Here is a 19,843-nt window from a genome sequence, read left to right as displayed (position 1 = left end):
ACATTAATGTCCTTTGGATGAAATCTGCAGGATTGGATCAGTTCTCGTCTCGGTGGAACCTGTGACAAAATTGTACACGTTAGTCTTAGCAGGATCCATGGCCGCAGATCTGTTCCTGACACACTTAAAGCCATCCAGAGGAATCACAGCCTCGCTGAGAGCAGTCATTTCCCTACCATCTGAGCCACTCGTGGAAATTTCTCCTTTTTCATCATGATGGGAAGCTTCTCCCCCCTGAAAAAAATAAAATAAAATACAAAAGCAAAAAAAAAAAAAACCCACAGACAGGTGTCTTTTCCAGTGTACTTGGCAGGTCACCAAGTTCAGGCTATTGGGAACCAAATGGAATGAAAGACTTTGTGAGAGAGCAGCCTGCCAAGGCCCAGTCTTTTACAGAGAGGGAATTTGGACAGAGATCACATCCTGCTGATCCCAGCTGTGGCAGCGAGGCCTGCGGAGCGAGAAGGACCCCGGCGGATGATTCACAACCAACAAGCTAAATTTCATGGGCTGTCCATGCAAATCCCCTGGTGCGCACATTTTGCAGTCCCGAAGAAATATGCACGTGGGGCTGCCTTTTTCTGTCAAAAAAACACAATCTAAGGTGTGACCGAGTACTTGGCCAAATCAGGTTTATGAAGCTTTGAATGTGTGAAAAGAAAAATCCAGGACTCTCAGAGGCGAAGGGGTTGTTTGGGGTTATGATTTGTGTTTGTAACACGATTTTTTTGATTTTTCCCTCCCTTTTTCCTGCAGGGCAGGGATCGATGCCCAGCCTGTGGCTGCGGGTTTCCAGGCTGGGGGAAGGAAGGAGCTGGGCCTTGGCTGTGCTGCACCACAGCTTTTTTTTTTTTTTTTTCCTTTTTATTTTTTCCTTTCCCAGCTGCCACTCAGATTTTTGGAGCCCGAGGAGCTTTTTGGGCCGGTCAGCGACGCGTGGCTCCTTCCTTTTCCCTCTCTTAATTTTTTTGGGGCCAAAACCGGGCTGCGCAGCCCCAGCGGCACAAAACAAACCCGCTGATGCGTGCCTGAATGCGCTACCGAGCCTTAACGGGCTAAAATCAGGTGATTTTCACAACCAGGGAGCCTCACACAGCGCTCCCACCCCACCCTCACTGTGGGGGTGAGCGCTGAATTCCTCCTCCCCCCCCTTAGGGAAGGCGGCGCCTGTCCCTTTAAGGCGCTCCCCGCCCCTTTTTGGCCCTCGGGCCCCTCCGTAGCGCTCCCGGGAGAGAGCGGCATTGTGCAGCCTTTGGCCCGCACCGCGCATGCGCCCTCCCGCCTTCCCCCGCCTGGCGGCCCCGGAGCCGCCGCCGCTGCCGCCGCCGCCGCCGCCGCGTCCCCCCCTCCCCCCCCCTCCCTCCTCCCCTCCCCACCCCCCTCCCCTCCCCTCCGCCGCGGCCGCGCCCCCGCCTCTGAGCTCAGGAGGAGGAGGAGGAGGCGGCGGCGGCCCCCCCAAGCCCCCAGCCCCCGGCTCCTTCCCCAGCCCCCGGTAAGTCACTGGGGCTGGGGGGGGGGTGGGGGTGGGCCTGACTCCCGGCTCCCCTCAGCGCCCGGCCGGGCCCCCTCAGGCAGCGCGCGCGCGGAGCCCCCCCCCTTCCCCCCCCTCCCGCGCCCCCCCCCCCCCGCGCCCCCCTCTCCCGCCTTCTCCACACGGCGCGCGCTGGGGGCGGTGCGCGCGTGCATGCCTTGCAGCCGTGCATGCCTTGCAGCCTCGCGCGCGTTTGCAGCCGTGCATGCTTGCACGCGCGCGTGCTCAATGCACGTGCATGCTGCTTGCATGCACGCGTGGCTGCAGCGCCCGGCGCTTGCATGTGGGCGTGTGCTCGCCGCCGCGCGTGCATGCAGCGGTGCATGCTTGTTGCGCTGTGTGGTTGTGTCTATGTGCTCGCACTCCTGAGTGGATTGTATGGGGGGGTGTGTGCTTGCGGTGGTGCATGCCGGCATGTGTGTGCTTGCAGCAGTGCTTGCATGCGGCCGTGCGTTTGTAGGTGCTTGCGTGCATGTGTGTGCTTGCAGCCATGCCTGTGCATTTACATGTGTGTGTTTGCAGGCATGCATGTGTATTTGCATGCATGCATGTGCTTGCAGCCATACCTGTGTGTCTGCATGTGTGTGCTTGCAGGCATGCACGTGTGCTTGCAGGCATGTGTGTATTCAGAGCCATACCATGCTTGTTTGCATGTGCTTGCAGCCACGCATGCTTGCAGCCATGTGTGCTTGCATATGTACGTGTACTTGGAGCCATCCCATGCTCTTGGATATGTCTGCAGCCATATCTGCTTGCATGTATGTGTGTACACGCCTCCATTTGCATGCCTCTGTGTGTGCACGCCTGCATGTGTGTGTTCTTGCGCTTTTGCATGCCTCTGGGTGGCTCCTCGTGCCCCCCAAAAGTTTGGGCTCTCCCACAGAACTTCCCCTGGGTGTGAAGGGGAGCAGCGAGGCGAGGGCAGGTGGGTGGGGAAGGAGTGGTGTTGCCCACTGCTGGTCACCCCGCTGGAAGCCCTCACACTGGGCAGCGGGTGCTGCTGAGGTGCTGTGTTTAGTGCAAGATGCTGTGGTGCAGGGTGAAGCCCTCCCCGGGATGGAGCTGAGTGCTGGCAGCAGGATGCGTGCTCACTCAAGTTCCCAGATTAGTTCCAGATGAAAAGAATGTGATCTGCATTAGAAAACTTAAATCACTGGTGGCAACAATATGAAGTTTATCCACACTGCAGAGAGTGCTTATTAAAGCAAGCAGGCAACTGGTAGCACTTTACCCTGCACCCTCCCGTCCCCTCCCAAGAAAGAGTTGCTTAAAATACCAGTAGTTGCTGGAAGAGCAAACGATTTGGCTCTCAAATCTGCTGCCACCAGCAAAAAGAATGGTAGTTGTGGTGGGATGTTGCAAATGTAGTTTAAAGACAAATCCTTACGGTAAAAAGTAGCTGGAGATTGTTCCCTCTGCAGCATCGGCCCTAACTATAGAGCACTGGCACTGTGCTTTATCAGGTTCTGTTACAGAAAGCGAGTCTGCTGAGACTAACACAAGGCTGGCTCTCAGTCAGGTGAAACGCTCAGACAAAGGTATGATGTGATGCTCACACCATTTAGGGGAGAAATATGAGACTGAAATACTTGAATTAGGAGATGAAAGCATCCTGGTAGGATTTTAAGCTTTGGAAACAGCTTTTATATAAACCATTGTATTTGCTGTGCTATGCAAGTACTTCTTCTTACAAGTATTTTGGGGAATATGATATGAAACGTCCCACTGCACCTAAGAGCTATTCTGCTTTATTTCTAATGATTTGTGTTTGGAACAGAGCAGAGTGAAAAATGCTGTCCAAGAAGTAATAAAAGGCCATGAGTTGGACTCTTGGTCTTGCACGTTAATAGACCTGAAGGCATAAAATACTGCTACGTTGCTGAAAAAATATACATATCTGTACAAAAGATTATAGATAAGTTTTACACGCTGTTTTCTGGAGATCTGCAGTTAGGCTGACCTCATTCTTTTAGCTGCTGACGATCTTTCTTTGACAGCTATTGAGAATATTTTGTTTTTCTTCCAGGTTTTCATTACCAGTGCGGTTCTGCTCTCTGTGGCAAGGGCTGCCTTTTGAAGCAGCACATTCATTCTCCCCTTCAAGCACCGTAAGTCTCATTTGCCAGCTTCAGAACCATGGCAACAGAAGAAAAGAAGCCAGATGCAGAATCCACCAAAACACAATCTACTCCTTCCTCCTCAACCAATCAGAGCAAGGTGTGTGTGGGGCTGAACAATGTCTGTGTAAATGCACATGGCAACTACCTGCACGTTCGCCAGGCAAACCAGAATTAGAGGGTTGAATCAAATGTAGATTAAGAACTTCTCAAGATGTCTGCTTCTGCTGCCGTCTGGGGATGAAAACGTGCTGAGGATTTTGTGGGTAAAGCAGGTGGATAAAAACAGCCTCTTTTGTAGCACTAGATTTGTTTGTTTAAGTTCTTGCTAAGGAAATACTTCTTGTCGCTTTGAGCATTAAAAGCTCAGGTGGTTTGTATTTTTGGAAGGCTGATGGTAGAGATGGCTGTAGAACTGGTGAATTTGTGGTCTTAGTTGCAAAATGGGAAAGCAGGCATTAGTCAGATTCTTTGAAGCCTGCAGATGCTGAAAGAAGATGTTGCTGTCTAACCATGAAGCCTTCACAAATGGTGAAATAGTGGAAAAAAGTGGGATTTTGGGGGAGTTGACCTGTGGTTTGATCTGCAACAAAGAACAGAACTACAAATGTTTAATAGCACTACACAGATCAGTACCGAGAGTTTTATTTTAATCTGCCAAGCATTTTGTGCTTGGACCATTGGATTCTTCTCATCTGTTTGTTCCTGGCTTGGATGGAATTGTTGTCGAGGATGAGTTGGTGTTGCACGTGGGCAGTAAGGCACCACAGACTCCTGACAGCATGTTGCTTTTTTTTTTGAATTTGGAGAGGGAAAAGAATGTAAACAGTAGAATCTGTGTTATGGTGAATACTCATGGAGTCCATTACTGTGTGCTGACTGTGAAACTCTCCTGGGAGTTTATTAAGCTCATTCATTCATATTTTTCTTTCAGCCCGCGCCAGTAAAACCAAATTATGCTCTAAAGTTCACGTTAGCAGGACACACAAAGGCAGTCTCGTCGGTGAAGTTCAGTCCTAACGGAGAGTGGCTAGCCAGTTCCTGTAAGTATTGTCTCTTATTATCTTGTTGAAAACGTGCATGTTTGGGCCTTGGAGAACTACCTGTCTTTACTGTTACCCTCATCAAATGGAAGAGGGCTGTAGTGTCATTGTTCTTCCTAAAAGGAACAGTCCCAGAGCTGACAATCTCTGGGATGATTTACTTCTCGGCTTTTAAGTTCTGTTACTTTGGATGTTGGATCTTGTAGGTGTTACCAGATCAGAGTCCTCTCCTGTTCAGCTTTCTTTTCTGAGCAAGTGGGCAAAAGCAAGCACAGGATTCTTTCCCCTGTGCCTTTCTGTATCGCTCAAGTTCCAGCTTAAGCTTTTGATTTGAGCTTTGTGTGCAGTACCTGCAGGCAAAAGTGAAGTTCTGGGAGCTGAGGGAGATAGCTTTGCACTACCAGACTGGATTGTAGCGTGGTATGAAGGACTGGCCATGTGTTTCTGTCCGCTGTGCCTGTGGTGTTCAGTGAGTCAGAGCCTTTGATTATCCCCATGAAATGTGCAGAAGATGTTATTATATATAGTGCTTCACTACTTGCTCTCTTAGGTGGTAGATCAAGTTCTCTCCCTGACAGCTTTGGTATTTCTTTTAATTTTTTTGGTGGTTAATGCTGCTTGACAGCTTTTCCTTTGAAAATGTGTTTACATAAACCCTCAGTGAGGATCCATATATATGGAAAGGGCAATTAAAAAGAACAATGTTGAATATGATGCTGAGGGCCAGTCAAACAACTTCCAGACATGGGAATGACTTAGGTCTTTGGCTTAACTGCAGATTGCCTTTATAAGGCCAGTACACCGTGTATAAATCCTTCCTGTGTTCAAGTATCCTAAAGAAAGACCCTTTCCCCCACCCCAAGGTTTTCCAACCTCTACCTCTGGCAAATATCAACCTTTTTCTCTGGCCTGTTTTGTGAGCTAAAATGGATAATATGTTTGGGTTGTTACAGACGTTAATTCAGTCCAGGTAGTGATGTCACTTTTGTTCTTTCTGGACAAAAGCATTTCAGCATTCCTCGTGGAACAGTACTACTTCTACCACTGGCAATCTGAAACAAAAGTAGAAACCCAAGTTGTCATCAGAGAGACTGAAGTGGCTGGAGACTCCATGCATTCCAGGCAGTTTATGTAATCTCAGCTGCTGCAGCGTGGCGTGTACGAAACCATTCTTCACCAGTTACAGACGACCTTATCCACTAGCGTCTGCCTGGGGAGGGAAAACTACTCGCAGTATGCAGAGACGTAGTTAATTTCTTGCCGTCTAGAAAGGACAGATGTATCTGTCGGTGCTGTTAGTCTCTTAACTGGTACATTCTTTTCCAGCTGCTGACAAGCTCATTAAAATTTGGGGAGCGTACGACGGCAAGTTTGAAAAAACAATATCTGGTCATAAACTGGTAAGTATGAGGAGATCTCTGTGCACTTGAGTATGAATTTACTTGTAAGGAATTTACTTTGCTTTGTTTTTCATGTCCAGAGTTTTCCATTTGTGATTAGTTTGACTTGTGTAGAGGGCTTGCTCTTTAGTCTCATTTTGTACGTCTTTGTTTATACAGTCCTGTGCAATACCCTGGGACTGGAATTGCTGAGGTGATACCAGGTCAAGCTGGAAATACATTGCAGAGTGATAATGAAGAACCTGCATGCACACTGCTTAGCTGTTTTCTTGAGTCCCTCCATTTCGGGAACACTGACCTCCTACAAGGGGCAACGTATTCTTGGGTGAAAATCCCTGTAAACTGTAACACTATGTCCTGTTCCCTCTTTCCTTTGTATCTGGAGCAGAATGGCTTGCCTTTTAAGGAGATTGAATTTTCTTGTGGCTTTGCCTACATAAACACAACACTTACTCATTCTCCAAAGTTCTAAAGAAAACACAAATTCCCAAACCCTCCAGTTTTGTTTCCCAAAGTTTCTTACGTGCTGAAGTTTCAGAAGCAAAGATGAAGATTCACCAAAAGAAAAGCCAGTAGAATCTTGTTGTTCTCCAGCCCTTAGGGACTCAGACCAGAAAGAGCAAACCATTTGTCATCATGAGAAACCACTTATTCAGATTAGTTTGTGTAGCATACTGTTTATGAATTCCAAGAAAGGGTGTTGGTGGCCACACTAAGTGCCATGTGAACAAGCTGTTGATGTTTTTGGAGTGTATGGCTCAGCCTAAAATGAGCAAGTGTCAAAGGAGCTGCATCCCAGTCAGATCAATGAATTCCCAGCTCCCAGTGCTGACTTTTCTTTCAAGCTTCAGCTGTGAATATAATATGCAGCCTGTGTTTTTCATTTGCATGTGTCAGTGAGCAAACAGAGCTAAGAGGATTGTTTTCCTTTGTTTTAGGGTATCTCCGATGTTGCTTGGTCATCAGATTCCAACCTTCTTGTCTCTGCCTCTGATGACAAAACTCTCAAAATATGGGATGTAAGCTCGGTAAGGACGAACTATTATTTACCTACCTTATCCCCCAGCGTTGCCACTGTAAATCAGGCTCTTCTGAGAGATGAGCTTGATGTGCTATGATGAGAGAAGGTAGAGTTTTAAGCACTGGTCCTCTTTAGGTAATAGCTCCCACTTTCCTGCTTAAAACGAGCAGCTGGCTGAATGGGCTGTGAGGATGAGTGAGTTGTGCCGCATGCTTTTGGAAAGAGGGGGATGCTCACGGGTACCATGAGGAATCTGGTTATCTTCTGAGAGTGCTAAAGTCTTACGGTGGCAATGCAGTTGCAGGCTTTGTTTCTGAAAGCAGCCTCTCAGATTGAACTTTTTTGTAACTTCTCATCATAGGCTCACTTCTCTTTGCTTCTTTCCCCCTTTCTTTTCCACAGTTATGTTGAAAACTGGGTAAATTGGTTTAATTTTGATTGGATATGTTAAAGTGCTTGGTTTTCTCTTGTTGCCCAGAGGGTTTGAAATTTGGCTGCGTTCACTGAAAAAAGTCTTTTCTATTGTTTTCTTGTAGCTGGTCTTCTGCCCATCTAAGTCTGGGGTTAGAGATGGTTTCTTTGTGCTGCATGGTTATTAACCTTCATGCAGCTTATCTGAATGCATGTATGGCTGTAGAGGATGCTAAATATTTAACTCTGCTAAATCTTATTTCAGGGTAAGTGCTTAAAGACGCTGAAGGGGCACAGTAACTACGTTTTCTGCTGCAACTTCAACCCTCAGTCAAACCTCATCGTTTCTGGCTCAGTAAGTGATTTCTTTTCCTTAGTGCGCAGCAATTGCTGCACACCCCTTATTTCAATTTTGTCTTCTCCCACAAATGCAACTTGTAATTGGGTGAGCTGTGCAGTGTTATGGCTGTCCTTATTTAGGGACTCAGTTGAGCCTTTAGCCGATCTTCAACGTGCAGTTTTCCTTGCATGTAGAGGAAGAGGTGAAGGGAACTGTGCTCCCTGTTTGTTATTGCTACCCTGTGTAGTGGTCGTTGTTTCCTGTCCTTTCTAATGAGGCTACAGTGCAACTGGAGGACGATGTGTGTCTAGACTTGCATCAAGTTATAGCATCACGTATGCCACAAATAGGTGTATCATTAAACCACCTTGTGCATTTCTTCAATCTTCAGTTTGACGAAAGCGTGAGGATATGGGATGTGAAAACAGGGAAGTGCCTCAAGACGTTGCCTGCTCATTCTGACCCAGTTTCAGCTGTAAGTCCTTTCTGATAAACAAACATGCTAATGTGCTTTGTTTAGGGTAGCTCCTCTCCTACCTCTGTTGGTAGAGGGGTGGGATTGTGCTCTCATTCTTATTATGAACCCCTCATACAGTGTAGTGGATGGGCTGCAGTTGGTTTGCAGGTGGTCATTGCTCAATGAGAACAAAATGAGGAGTGTTACATGTGAGGCTTACATGGTTCTCTGTCTTGGGTGTTAATGTGGGGAGCAGTGAATGGTGGAGTGCTGAGCATGCCTGAGCCTGGCAGTCTGATGCTGGGGTGCTGACTGGTTGTCACTTGAGGGTCAGAGAACAGCCTGGAACTGCTGTGTGTCTGCTTGCTTCTTCCAAACTAGTGCTATGATTCAGACCAGGGCAGTTCCATAGTACGCTCCATTTCCAACCTTGTTAATTTAAATAGTTTAAAGTAACGTGGAATACACCAATATCTAATAAAATGAAGGAAAACAAGAAGGTATTTAACTCTTAATGTTGTTGAAATAAAGGAAAGACTAAAAGAATGCTGAGCCTCTGCTGTGTTAAAACATGGCTGTTGGAATGCGATTGGTACAATTGTTCTGCCTTGCCTGGATTTCACCCTTGAAAATGTACGTTAACAATAATTATTCTTTTAAATAGTAGTATTTTGAGGTATAGCTGAAGGGAATAAATTGACCTCAAAACATATTTGGTTACATAAGAGGCTAAGTTCCATGTCCTTAAAATGTTAAGGTGCTACCCCAGGTTGAACATTACTATTATTTGAGCAGCTAATGCTGTGTTCATGTTAAGGTGCTGCTCTTAGCTTCTAAGGAAATGTATATGTCAGTTCCTGATGCTTGAGTAAACAGCTGTAGTTAACTCCTATTTCCGTTTATGCCAGGCAAACTGGGGGTGGTGGGGATCTTGTTTTGATTGTGTTACCCATCTAAATTCATAGATGGCTTTGATATCATACTGACTCTCTGCTTCTATCCATACGACTTAAACTGCTAGTGTTGGAAGATGAATACTTTTAGTGAAGCTTAAAAACACTGATTTCTACAAACATAAGTAAAGTTTTTTTTCCCCCTTCTATAATATTACAGGTGCATTTTAATCGTGATGGATCCCTGATAGTGTCAAGTAGCTATGATGGACTCTGGTAAGTGTTTTTGGTCTGTTGCATACTTAGAAAAAAATATAATTAAATCTTATATCGGTAGTAATGAGTCTCATGTTTTTCATAGTCGGATCTGGGATACGGCATCAGGGCAGTGCTTGAAAACACTGATTGGTAAGTAGAAGGCTTCTCGTTTGTGTTCCATTCTTTGCTGTTTAGCTGCAATACAGCTGTTCTGCATCATTGCTGTGAACAGTGACTTCCTTAACCTCTATTTTTCAGTCTTCCTACCATTCCATTAGCACACTGTTGTCCTCCTAGCTATTACAATAAAAGGAACTGTCACATCTGTGGAAACTTGCTTAAGCTTGGAGTGTTCTGTAGTGTAGATGCAGGATAAATGAGTTTTTCAAAGCTTTCTACCATTCAGTTTGTTGCTGTGCAGCAGTTCAAAACTGTAACAAAATTGTTTGCACTGTTGGATGCGATGGAAAGAGTTCATGACTGCATGAGCTGTCTGCTTTTACTGGTGATGGTTGTTAGCATGAGGCATCTCGTGAACAAAGATAATAAAAGAAAGTCACCTGTTGGGCATATGTTCCCTAGCCTTTCATATTCTTATAAAACATCATATAGACAAGTTACATGGCACTGCAAATTAGCACCATATACTCCTAATGTAATGGTTTTTAAAAGGTATAGATATGCTTTTGCTTTGATAAGTGCTGATTCAAAGAAGGAAAGTTCAGTTACAAAGGGTTATTTAAAATGTGAGCAAAACATCATTTTCTTGAAGTACTGAAAACGATCACTTTCTTATATCTGTATTTCTTGAAGTACCAAGGGATAACAAAACGGAAAGCTTGTTTCAGTGAGACAACTAACAACAGATTATTGTCGAAAAGAAATTCTTTGCCAATGGAGCAATGCAACCATGCGCTGGTTAACAATCACTTTTATTTTCACTGTAGATGATGATAACCCTCCAGTGTCTTTTGTGAAATTCTCCCCAAATGGCAAATACATACTAGCTGCAACTTTGGACAAGTAGGTATTTAAAAAAAAATCCACAAGTTTTGAAGTGTCCATGAATATCAGATAAAACTTTATTTTGCTGCTGTTTACCTGTCACAATAATAACATTACACAACTTCATACATACTATAAAACTTTGAAAATCTGGGAGGTGTTGTATGTTGCTAATGTCATAGGTAGAGCTTCTGTTTTTACAGCCTTGGCACTGCTTAGTGTCTGCAAGACCTGTCTATTCCTTCTAGTGTACCTTTCAAAACCACAGCATTCTCTTGCATTAATCATACGATTCTCTTGTAACATCAAGAGACAAAATTTAGTCTATAAAAGGGTGCAATATGAAATCAACTCTTTGTGTAAGGCATAAGAGCAGTGCAGGTGTGCTTACTGTATTAATGATTCACCTGGAGAACTTCCATGCAGTGTCTAAGAAGGGATTAGTTGATCTGTCATCTCCATTCACAGACAGTAATGATGCTGTTGCTTTCGTGAGACCTACCCTTCCTGTGTTGGGTGGCTGGTAGCCTGTCTGTCTGAGCGCCTGTGCATAGAATATCACGACCATAGCCTGCCTTTTCCAGCTAGTCAATGAAAATCCAGGCTAAAGTGCCCCATGTAGACTAAGTTCTGTTACGGAGAAACTTTCTGCTACTAGGAAATTGTCTGGTGAAAAAAAAACTGCAAGAACTAATATTTGTATTTCTGTGTTTCGTAGCACTCTTAAACTTTGGGACTACAGCAAAGGAAAGGTAGGTCCTTTGTCTTGTTATGACTGTCTTGTTATGTAGACTTAGCTAAATTTATTGGAGAATCTGGATTTCATTTGCTTTTTAACCTCTCTTAACATTTTATGAATATTATAAGAAAAAGTGTTAGTAACCCTTTATCAAGGAGGACTAAAGATGCCTTTGAAAAAAAAATTGTTTATCCTGCTGTATAGGCCCAAGACACTGATTATATATAATTATATATAAATATCTATAATACATATAATATATATCTCTTTTAGGTATTAAATTGTTGTTGTTTTTCTTGGTGGGAAGTGACAAATTTATTTATTTTTCCTGCTATCCTCAAAATTAGTGTTCTAGGACAGCGATGCCCTATGCATCCTCTAGATAAGTGAGTTGGCAGGGAGGGAAACCCGGGCAGATATATTTATAGCCTGATCAGACAAGAGAGTTTGTCCTTGGCTGTGAGAAAGCTACTTCCCGACAATGCTTACGCCTTTTGGCTCTTCACTTTCAGTGCCTGAAGACATACACAGGACACAAAAATGAAAAGTACTGCATATTTGCAAACTTCTCCGTTACTGGTGGAAAGGTTAGTGTTTATTTGGACTATTTTTATTTTTTACTCATGTGCAGTGTTTTTACTGGTTTTCTCCATGGGCATGCAAGGATGATGCAAGCGTCTCATTCTGTAATTTGATTCCAAAACATCTCTATCATTGTGTCGAAAACTGTTTTTTGGTTAGTGGCACAGCAGGCAGATGTCCGAGGATACAATGGTGTGCTCTGGTTGAGATGGCGGAGCACATCTGCAGAGGTTAAATCCTAACACAGAAGGACCTTGGCATCTTTTGGTCATTTAGTTTTCCTCCTCTAGCATACAGAGGGTGTAACAAAACTTTCTGCTGCCTGTATGCACTGAATAGGGGCTGAGACAGAACAAATCGCATCAAATAGTTGTGTAAGTTCCTTATAATAATAAAGTATTTACTGAGTACTAGTCGTTAGATATAGATGATGAGAAAGATTAAAATAACTTTTCTCTGCCCCTCCAGTGGATTGTGTCCGGTTCAGAAGACAACCTGGTTTATATTTGGAACCTTCAGACAAAAGAGATTGTACAGAAATTACAAGGGCACACAGGTAAGGAAGAGGATTTTGTTTTTATTGATAGAAAATCCTTCATGTCAGGTTGTAAAGAGGGCTTAGATTTAGCATTTTCTCACTGATGTTTAGTTTTAGGTACTGAGCAGGGTTTTTATTAGCTGTGTCCTGTTGTAATTGCCAAGAGCTTTGCCATGAGATAGGCAAGAACTAGAATCTAGAGATTCTTTCATTTTGTAACCTGAGAAACACTTCCTGACTACTGCTCTCAAGTTGAGCCCACCTATGGGATGCTTTTTTTGCTAGCAAGTATTTCTTCTCCCGTATATGGAGTGAATGTTGGATAACTGTTCTTAATTACAAGGAAATAGTAACTGGTCTATGCTGTTTTAAGATGTAGCAACAATACATGTTACTTTCCAGAAGTGTGCTACGAGCCTGATTTCATTGCTGTAAATAATGATGTTTGTATTTCTCTTTCTTTTTGCATAGATGTTGTAATCTCGACAGCTTGTCACCCAACAGAAAACATCATTGCATCAGCAGCACTAGAAAACGACAAAACAATTAAACTGTGGAAGAGTGACTGTTAAACGTTCCAGTAACACTTTAGAGACTGTCAGGAAAAATTGTTTTTAAAAAAATATTAAAAAACCACATGAGAATAATAAATCCAGTTTGGCAGGAAACCTGAAGAATATTTGATAAAGTGGTTTCTGTTAGTCTTGGCCCAAAGAAAACGTCTTAGCTCTTTGCTAGAACCGGGCAACGTGGTGGAAAAAAAAAAAAGATGCAGTGTCTCCTTTTCTTGCCTAATCTTTTGGCAGACAAATGGATCATTCTGACATCGTTAGAAGTGTCAGCTTGTATTGGACACCCCAAAGATGCTTTACTTTCTGGTGGCATTACTTCTAGGCACTGTTGCTGCTTAAGGAAGAGCTGCCAGTGTGCTTTCTAACAGTAAGTTAAGTCACGAGCCTAGAGATGCGTGGATTTTTTTTTTTAAATGTCTAACTTTTTTATTTTTTCAGAATGTAGATTCTAGTCTTGAAAGTTTCTGTATTGTTTTAACTAGGAGTACTGCATCTTTAAAGGTGCTTCATTTTAAACACTCAGCTCAAACTTTGTGACCAAATGAAACCATGCAGTTCCAGATTTCCCCCTCCCCTTCCTGCCCCACTGACTTCGACTGCTGTGGTGACGATCTCCTCTTACCTTCTGTATAGTTGCTTACCTCTTGTTAAGTGTGTTTCATAGATGCTGTTCTAGAGCAGTTACAAATCTTCTGTTAATCATTAAAATTAATTCTGCTTGTAGTTACTCTGAGCATATTTTTTTCTTCTTCTGGATAAAAGCGAGCTCTCGGAACACTGTAAAGTTATTTCAATGTAAAAAGAAACCCAGACTTTTGTATTTTGAAAATCCATCGTATGAAGCTGTATTGATGATGGCATGACTCTGTATCTCTTTCAGCCTTGGTATTTCTTTCCCCTTTTGTCATACCCACGTGGTATTTACACATCCAAACAAATTCCATATGCCATAATAAAAAGGTGGGATTTTATGTGTATGCTTGTGGTAAGAGTGTACTAATGTGAAGTGTCTGTATCCAAAGCAGCCTCCCTTAAAAACTGGTTTTAGAGGAAGTATTTCTGTAGAAGCCCTGCTGAGTGAGTAGGGGAGAAGGAGAAAGGAGAAGAAGCAGCCATGCTTACATCTGCCCTGATGAAAGAGGAGCATTTGTTGAAAGAAAGCAAGAGGATTGAACTGAAGGTGTCCTCCCCTGAGGCAACATTAGTACAAACCCTCAGAGGGCCCTTTAGCTAAGGGGAAAGGAATTCTGCGGCCCTCTTGGTGCGGAGTGGGCAGGGCAGGCTGCACGATGATACAGCTTTTGCCGGTTAACTGTGCTTATGCACAAGGTTTACTTTGCCTCAAGGGTTCTGCTGTAAGGGGTTTTCATATATTTATTTTGCTATCAACCATCTGCTTCGTAATAACTGAAAACTGTAGTACAAACCTCTCCTGTAGTGGCTCTGGGATGTTTTGCCTCTCCCCTTAGAGAAGACAGCTGCAAGCCATGAGGTATAGTTTTGTTTTTAACATAGGGTTCATGCCGAGTTTGAGCACCACCAGCTATTAATAATCCCATCCTTTGAGGCTTTTCGTTACCCACAGGGAGGGCTGCTGTGGCTCTGGACTTAGAGAGCTTCACTGCTGAAACAGTCCCATTTCTTTAAATAACTTTATGAAGCTTTTCAGCCTTTTTTTACAGTCCAGAAGAATTTTACAAGTGCGAGATGTGGCCGTGCTTCTTCACCAGCGCAGAGCAGTTGCTGTATTAAACCTGAAGACATTTCCCTGTGGATTCAGCACTGCGTGGCATAGCACACTGAGTGTAGCTGTGTTTGGGGGGGCTTCATTTGCCCTCTTGTCCTGCAGCACTCCATGCCCTGCATGGGCCAGCCTGCTACCTGCATCTTGCTGCTGCTGCTTTTTTTACCCTGGCTGAGGTTGTGTTTCTGTACCCCATGGGGAGCAGCGGTGCTGGCATCAGCTCTGCCTCAACATTGCTGACACGCTGGCGGTCTGGGGGTCCAGGTTATAGCAAAATTTAACACTTGGTGTTAAAGCAAAGCTCCTGGGGGCTGCAGTGCATCAACCCCTGCAGCAGCAAGGCACAGAACTGCCCTGTGCTCTGCGGGGCTGGGGGAAAAGATGATGGGGGGAGAAGGAGAGTGCAGGGGAAGCTCTGCCTGTGCTCCTCGAGAAAAAAAAAAACAAACCGAAAAACATGGTTAGATGCCACGAAGTAGGTGGCAGTGCCTTAACCGTATGCGTGTTGTACAGGCCACGGGGGCCTCTTCCATCCTTATCAAGGGGAGTGCTAACCTTCTCTCCTTTCATACAACACAGCGTATGGCCTCACGTCGCGACTATTTAAACCTCCACTATACACTCTACCTCAACAACAAGGCGAGGAAAAATTTTTTGTTTCTTTCTTCCCTTTCGGACTTCCCTATTTAATCCTCATGAGAAAAATTGAATTCTGGGCCTATATGTGTTTTTATAGCCCTGAAAATCCCCAAAAAAACCCGCATACCGGCTCTTTTCCCAGCCTACTTAATATATTCATCGCCTCCAACCAATCAGCGCCCAGTCACGGAGCCTCTCCGCCTGCCCCCTGCCGGCAGCCCGGCTTCCGCGGCGCTAATGGCGGCGGGGAGGCTCCGGAGACCGCGGGTTCGAATCCCGCCTGGGGCGGGGCACCCAGCGGCCCCAGCCCAGCTTTTGGGAAGGGCGAAAGGGGGCGAGGGTTGGGGTGCAGGGCCCGGGGCTGTGCCCAGCGCTGCTGCTCGGCCCCGCCGCTTCCCTCACAGCCCTACAGCAGGATGTGCCTGCAAACCCCCTTAATCTGTGCGGGGTTGAGCCGTCCTGCTGGGCATCACAAAGGTTTAAGCGAGAACATGAATGTTCCGGGGGATTTACCCATCAAATCTTTCTCAGGCAGGGGAGGATGGCTGATTCCTAACCCATTCTGGGTGCCTGACAAATCTCTGAATTGCAGCAGAGCCAAGGGCACGCGGAAAGAACCGTACACTGCTTCCAGATGCAGAAGCAGGCTGTAAGAGGAGGCTTTTGTTTTATGTTTTGTGGTTTTTTTTTTTTTTTTTTTTTTTTTTTTTTTTTTAATGTTTTTTGCTTTATTCCCATAGAAGTCTTTGCCTCCTGCATCCCAAAGGAACAGAAAAACAAATGAGCGAATCTGGCTAACCCAGCCTCAGCACCACCACCACCAGCTGAGGTTACCAGCCTGGCTTCTTCCTCCGAGCCCTCCAACGACCCCGTTCCCTGCCTGGGGACCAGCTGCGGATCCCCATTGTCCTATTTCCCCCACCACAACACAGGGCACGTCTCCCCACCCATTGCAACGCCACGTGCTGGCCCTCAGCCCCTCTGGCTCCGGCTTGGTGCCCTGCAAGGACTGTGTCAGAGCCACCAGTTTTGCTGGATGAGGCCGCAGAGCCAGGTGCTGTGCCTGGGGCTGTGCACGGCCCCAAACCCACCAGCTGCACGGGGCTGCTGCATCGCTTCAGCATCACTTCGGCATCGCTTCATCAGAGCCCGGGCTGCTCCTTGCATGCGAGCAGCCTCCCCTGCCAGACACCGATGAGTTTATTAAGGGATTAAAAGTTAGTCTCCCCTCCTTATTGAATGCTCTGATTTATGCGAGCGGTTAAATCAATCCCATTTCCTGCGTTTTATCCCTTCTCCCCTAGGCTTTCAGGCTTGTGCTGTGTGAGACATTTGCTATAATCACATTGTTTTGAGGCAAGCGAGACACTGTGGGTGGTTTAAGTGATTTGAATAAATGAGCTGTGCTACTCAGGCACTTCTCCCAGGTGCTAATTGCCCCTCCTGAGCTGTGGGTGCCCCTACCTGAACAAGTCGGTGCTGCCTCCCTGTGAAATATTAACGAGCGTGCTGGCTAATGAAGATGCTGTGGAGATGGGGTCCGAGCACCTGGCTGGCTGGGGGCTTTTTTTGGTAGCAGAGGTGCCCTCATGGGGCTGGGGTCCTACCACCAGCCTGGGCTGGGCTGCCCCAGGCAGGGATTTCCAGGTGCTAGCAGGCGGTTGCTGGATGCACTGCATAAGCAGCTTATTTTGTCATTTTAATTTTTTAATCTCATGCATTCAGTTGTGCTCTCTTATTAGTAAGCATTAGCTCTCTAAGTCCCATTAGCTCCGCTCAGAGCTGGGGTTTTGCTCGTGGGGGAGCCAGCGGAGGTCTGGGGGCCTGATCCTGCATCCAGTGACGTCCGTGAGGCCCCACGTGGCTGTGAGGCTGATCCTGGCCCTGTAGGGCCACCAGGGCTCTGTGTGATCCTCTGCTGCACCCGCAGACCCTACCCCAACCCCGAGCAGCCCTGGTGATGCTCCCCCCAGAGCTGATGCAAGCCCAGCCTTGGCCCCATTTGGCTCCTCACTGCTCTAATGAGGAAACAATTTTCTTGTGTGCAAATGCATAGCGTACATCCAGACCCACCTCTGCCTCCATCAGGTTTTCCCTTTAACCCCAACAGCCACCCCCAGGGCTGTACTTTATTACAGAATCCCGAGCCTTGGGTTTAAAATTAGTTGATGGCTTCTCTTTAATAAAAATATTCCTTCCCTCTTTAAATAGCACAATATGTCACACAAAGCCAGTGGGTCTGCTTGTGAAGATGAGACAGCTCAGAAAGGAGAAAGAGAGAGAAAAAAAAAAAGTAAAAACACATCTCCCCAAACCCCTTCTGCCTAATCCAACTGAATTAGAGGATTTTGAAGTGGATTTAAAACTAAATCTTGATTAGGGAGAATTTCTCTCCAAGAGCTGCTGCACAGTAGTATTAATGGGAAGCGATCGTGGACAGAGGAAATAGGACAGAAATAACCGAGGGTAGCACATACGCACTCACGTCTGTGCATGAACTGAAAGAATCAGAGAATTTCTCGGGAGGAAAAGGGAGAAATTAAGCATCGACAGAACAAGACTCAGCGCCACGGGGCCAGCTCTGCTACGCCAACCGCATCTCCCTGCCTTCATTCGGCGGACGGCTTTGTAGGAGAAAATCCAGGAGAAAAGTGAGGCCGGGGAAAGCAGGGAGGAGAGGCAGTCTGTGCCCGCTCCCCACCAGCTGGGGTTCATCCTCTGAGCCCCGGGGGGGCTGTGGGGCTGACCCCCCCATGCTCTCGAGACACATGCCTGGAGGTGCCCAGGGGATCCTCTCGCTGCTGACAGTGGCATTCGTCCTCCCGGAGGGTAAGTGCTGATGTCCCCAGGGTGCGGGGTGTCCCCTGTGCGCTGTGGTCCTTCACATCCTCCCCTACCCCGGGTAGATAAAGTGTGATTTGTTCTCAGGATGAATCTGGGGGTATTCCTGCCCCAAGCGGTGTAGCTGCATGTTGCCTTGTCGGCAGTTTTAGGAAAAATGGTCACGTTTTGTATTAAATGAGGGCATGTGGGTAAGAAGCATGGGCCAGGAGCCAGGATCCTTGGGGGCTCCCCTTCCCCAGTGACCCCCTTGCTGGGCCCAGGGGTGCGGGGATGCTCGCACAGCACCCCAGAAAGGTTTGGGAGCAAATGAGCAAGGGACAGGGAAGGGCTCCAGGTTATAATTAAAAGGCAGGGGGAAGGCAACAGCCAGAGGAAGCCTGCAGCGTGATTTCTGTTGCTGCAGTTAATAAATGTGTCTCAGGTACTGTGTTTGCCTTAAGCCCTGTGAGTGATGTAGCTGAATATCCTCTGAATGCCTTTTATTTTGCTTTAAAGAACTTGAAAAATGACTTAATTCCCACTCTGCTTTGGGGGGAGCCATTCTCAGACACAGCCACTGACCCTGCAGGGAAGGACTGAGCCGTCGCCAGTGCAAGCAGGGCTCTGGGGGGGACAAAGCACTGCCAGTGCTGCGGGCTCACGGACATTTGCTCTCAGCCACTCTGACTCTTTCTCTTCTGATTCTGGGTCATTTTACCTCCCTTGTAGATCCTGTGTTAAAAGCAGGGAGAAAACCAAACCAAAAATTAAATGATCCCTCCAGTGTGAGCGACTCTGGCACTGGCACGGTTGAAACTGGAGGATTTTGGAGAAACAGGCAAAAGCTGTTTCCGAGAGCGGCTGAGCCCAGGCTCGGTGGTGTCTGTGGTTTGGAGGTTTCACTTACTCTTTACAAACCTTGTTTCAAAGCTGCCTTGTTCCTGTGATTTGATCCCAGCTCAAATCTCCGGCTAATCTTTGATTTCGCACTGACCTCTAGCGGGAGCTGGCTCTGCGTTTTGGGGCCCAGTGGGTGAACAAGCGGCGGGCAGATTTGGTTTCTGACTCAGTGCTGAACGCAACCTGGCGAGGCAGCGAGTGCTGCAAATCCTTCCGTGGAGAACAGCTAGGAAGGAGTTGAAGCGTTTTCCCCTGGAAAAAAAAAAAAAAATAACAACCAGCTGTGTTTTCATATGCTCTCCTTTAGCATCCGGGCTCCGGTGTTACGGCTGCAACATCATCGTTGGCACCAAGTACGTGGACATGGGGTGCTCGAACCCCGAGGTGATCACCTGCTCCCACTCCCACCAGGGCTTCAAACACCGGTTCTGCATTAAGACAGAGAGCGGTGAGTTCTGCCCGCCTGCCTGCCCAAAGCAAACCCCGAAGCCTCGCAGCCTCTGTCCCTGATGCCCCGCGCTCTGCTTGCTTTGCAGTGGTCCTGGGCAGCCTGCTGACCAGCGGCTGTGCCACCTCCCGTCACTGCCAGCAGCAGGAGCTGCCGGGGGTCCGCATCCACTGCTGCGACACCGATCTCTGCAACGGCTCCCCCCGGCTCGCCGGCGGCTGCCTGCTGCTTCCCTGCCTCCTGGCAGCCCTGCTCCTCTCCTGAACCCCCCCCAAGGGGTTTGGGATGGGGGTCTCTGAGCTTCAGAGTGGGGACAGGAGGGGACGTGCGCCCATCCCTGCTCCTGCACAGCGCCCTCCTCGCCCCTCTCCTCAATAAAAGC

General features: G+C 46.7%; 1 protein-coding gene and 1 non-coding gene across 2 annotated transcripts; one reads left to right on the top strand and one right to left on the bottom strand.

Annotated features, from left to right (window-relative positions):
* Nucleotides 1-1,346: 1,346 nt before the first annotated feature.
* Nucleotides 1,347-13,884, top strand: WDR5 (WD repeat domain 5). Its single transcript, XM_068656516.1, has 14 exons — nucleotides 1,347-1,492; nucleotides 3,558-3,748; nucleotides 4,583-4,691; nucleotides 6,018-6,091; nucleotides 7,030-7,119; nucleotides 7,789-7,878; nucleotides 8,255-8,338; nucleotides 9,434-9,489; nucleotides 9,575-9,621; nucleotides 10,419-10,494; nucleotides 11,195-11,228; nucleotides 11,728-11,802; nucleotides 12,266-12,353; nucleotides 12,807-13,884. Exons 2-14 carry the CDS (start codon nucleotides 3,668-3,670, stop codon nucleotides 12,905-12,907), a joined length of 1,005 nt encoding a protein of 334 aa, XP_068512617.1. The 5' UTR covers nucleotides 1,347-1,492; nucleotides 3,558-3,667; the 3' UTR covers nucleotides 12,908-13,884.
* Nucleotides 13,885-15,100: 1,216 nt separating this feature from the next.
* LOC137842879 (U6atac minor spliceosomal RNA) lies at nucleotides 15,101-15,228 on the bottom strand. Its single transcript, XR_011089263.1, has one exon. It is a non-coding gene; the product is annotated as a U6atac minor spliceosomal RNA (small nuclear RNA).
* Between the last annotated feature and the right edge of the window lie 4,615 nt (nucleotides 15,229-19,843).

This window comes from Anas acuta, chromosome 20 (assembly GCF_963932015.1).
Source record: "Anas acuta chromosome 20, bAnaAcu1.1, whole genome shotgun sequence".
NCBI lineage: Eukaryota > Metazoa > Chordata > Aves > Anseriformes > Anatidae > Anas > Anas acuta.
This window is presented reverse-complemented; position numbering and strand designations above follow the sequence as displayed.